General features: G+C 52.8%; 1 protein-coding gene across 1 annotated transcript in view; it reads left to right on the plus strand.

Moving 5' to 3' along the window:
• syt3 (synaptotagmin III) overlaps positions 1 to 2,500 on the plus strand; it is a gene marked incomplete at both ends in the record, with an annotated part of 27,908 nt that overhangs the window by 5,966 nt on the left and 19,442 nt on the right. Inside the window, 2 exon segments of the mRNA XM_079746197.1 lie at positions 1,259 to 1,367; positions 2,216 to 2,392. Coding sequence (XP_079602323.1) covers positions 1,259 to 1,367; positions 2,216 to 2,392 — 286 coding nt within the window.

The following is a 2,500-nucleotide window of genomic DNA, read 5'->3' on the forward strand; positions in this document are numbered from 1 at the left end:
ATAGAGAGGGGGAGGGAGGGAGGGAGAGATAGAGATTGGGGAGAGGGAGGGGGGAGAGATAGAGAGGGGGAGGGAGGGAGGGAGAGATAGAGATTGGGGGAGAGGGAGGGGGGAGAGATAGAGAGGGGGAGGGAGGGAGGGAGAGAGAGAGAGGGGGAGAGGGAGGGGGGAGAGATAGAGAGGGGGAGGGAGAGGGAGGGAGAGAGAGGGGAAAAGAGAGAGAGGGGAGGGAAGGAAGGAGGAGGAGAGAGAGAGTAAGGGAGAGGAGACCTCTTTGTCATTGTACATTTCATTGTCGACACTGTGCTCTCCCGTGTGTGACTAATCAAACTGAACCTGAACCGAGCGCCACAGAGAGTTTCCGTGGAAACGTTTTCATTGAGGCATATTGTTGACGCAGACACGGCCTCTTCACCCTGACCTTAACCGCTCTAAACCCTGTAAAGTCAACTCTCTCCACCCCTGACCAACCTGAGTCAGCCAACAAAAGTTTCAAGACCAAATCCAAACCCAACCATTCATAAAATCTACAGTTACACTTAAAAGGAAGCACTAATGAATGCTCCCTGAATACTGAGGGAAGCTTTAGCTGCTACACTGCCCAACCCTGTCCCACCAAACATCTGTAATTCTCCTCGTCGTATTAATCTACCTCTGAGATCCACATCCATCCGAGTCCTCTGAGGCTCTGAGAAACTCTGTAATCAACTCTGAATAAACTGCCGGAGCACGGAACGGAATTACCTGAGAATCATACACCCGCACACACACTGGGAATCGCACACGCACACACGCACGCACGCACACACGCGCGCACACACACACACACACACACACATACACACAGAATCACACACACAGACCCTGATTATCCATCCTATCTCAGGTTTATAAGAGCTTTGTTCGAGTGGTGCTAAACCCGGAGGGTTTCGTAAGTCGTTGGATCCTGACTCTCTCTCTCTCTCTCTCTCTCTCTCTCTCCCTCTCTGTCTCAGCATGGTGTCTCTCCCTCTCGCTAAATCGATGGAACATAATGGATCAAATTATTGATACTGATCCTGACTTGCAATGCAAAGCTACCCCTTTCGGAGCCATCGGGATCGCCGCATGTGCAGAGAGGACGTGTGAAACGGCTGGACTGAGTCACTGACCCTCTGCCGTTATGACTCACTAACCCTCTCTCTCTCTCTCTCTCTCTCTCTCTCTCTCTCTCTCTCTCTCTCTCTCTCTCTCTCTCTCTCTCTCTCTCTCTCTCCAGGCACCCTGAAGCTGAGCACCACCTCTCCAGACGTCCCTAACTCCGAGGGGGGGGCCCAGCCCCACAAAGACCTGCCCAACGCCGTCCCCCAGCAGGTGGTCACGCCCAGGTCAGCCCCCCCCAACACACACACACAAACACAGGCAGGGGGGGGGTCAATTCAGTTAATGCAGTAATCAATTAGTTAATTAGATTTAGACGATAGGACAACATACACTATCGATTACACACCTATAGACACAACAGGACAACACACACATACAGACCTATAGACAACAGGACAACACACACACACCTACACACACACACACCTATAGACGATTCAAACATTGAAACCTCAGCCTACAAATTCTGACCACCTCTGCTGACAATTAGGGTCTAAAGCTGCTGTGTCCCTACTACAGAATATTGAAATTGGTATATCTGGGCATCGGTATACACCACCCCTACTACAGTATTCACGACCAAACACCCCTCGGTTGGTCTTGTACGAAGTCGTAGTTATGCATTTGTGTCCGCAGACGTCCCGCAAGCGTTCTGCATGAAGTAATGTTCAGCAAAAGTGTGTACGAGTGCGATTCCGTGTTGTTCTGTCGCCCGGGCGATGTGTTCGTGCGTATGCATCCCCCGAGTGCGGATCCCTGCCTTACCTCACCTTACCTCACCTTACCTCACCTTACCTCAGCTGGCCCGGGTGTGCTTTGGAATGCACAAACAAACACACACACGCTCACACACACACACACACACACGCACATAGACACAAACAAATACACACAAACACACTCAGTCACACGTCAGATAATCATGCAGTACCAGCGAGACCATGAGCTCTGCCAGCCTGGTCATGTTTAATATTCCCCCTCCGAGCCCCTGTGTGCTTACCTGTGTGTGTGTGTGTGTGTGTGTGTGTGTGTGTGTGTGTGTGTGTGTGTGTGTGTGTGTGTGTGTCTCCAGGCCCAAGCCCATGACTCACCAGCTCTCCAGCCCTGACTTCCACGGGGAGGAGAAGGAGCAGGTGACGAGCATCGGGCAGATCAAGCCGGAGCTGTACCGGCCCAAGGGCGACGCGGGCGACAGCAAGCAGGGAGACACCTGCGGCAAGATCAGCTTCCTGCTGCGCTACGCCTTCAAGTGAGGGGCGCACGCACACACGCACACGCACACGCGCACGTATGAATACACACGCACGCACGCACGCACACCCACACACACGCACGCAGCCATACACGCACGCACACA

Source organism: Pollachius pollachius, assembly GCF_949987615.1.
Source record: "Pollachius pollachius genome assembly, chromosome: 11".
Classification (NCBI taxonomy): domain Eukaryota; kingdom Metazoa; phylum Chordata; class Actinopteri; order Gadiformes; family Gadidae; genus Pollachius; species Pollachius pollachius.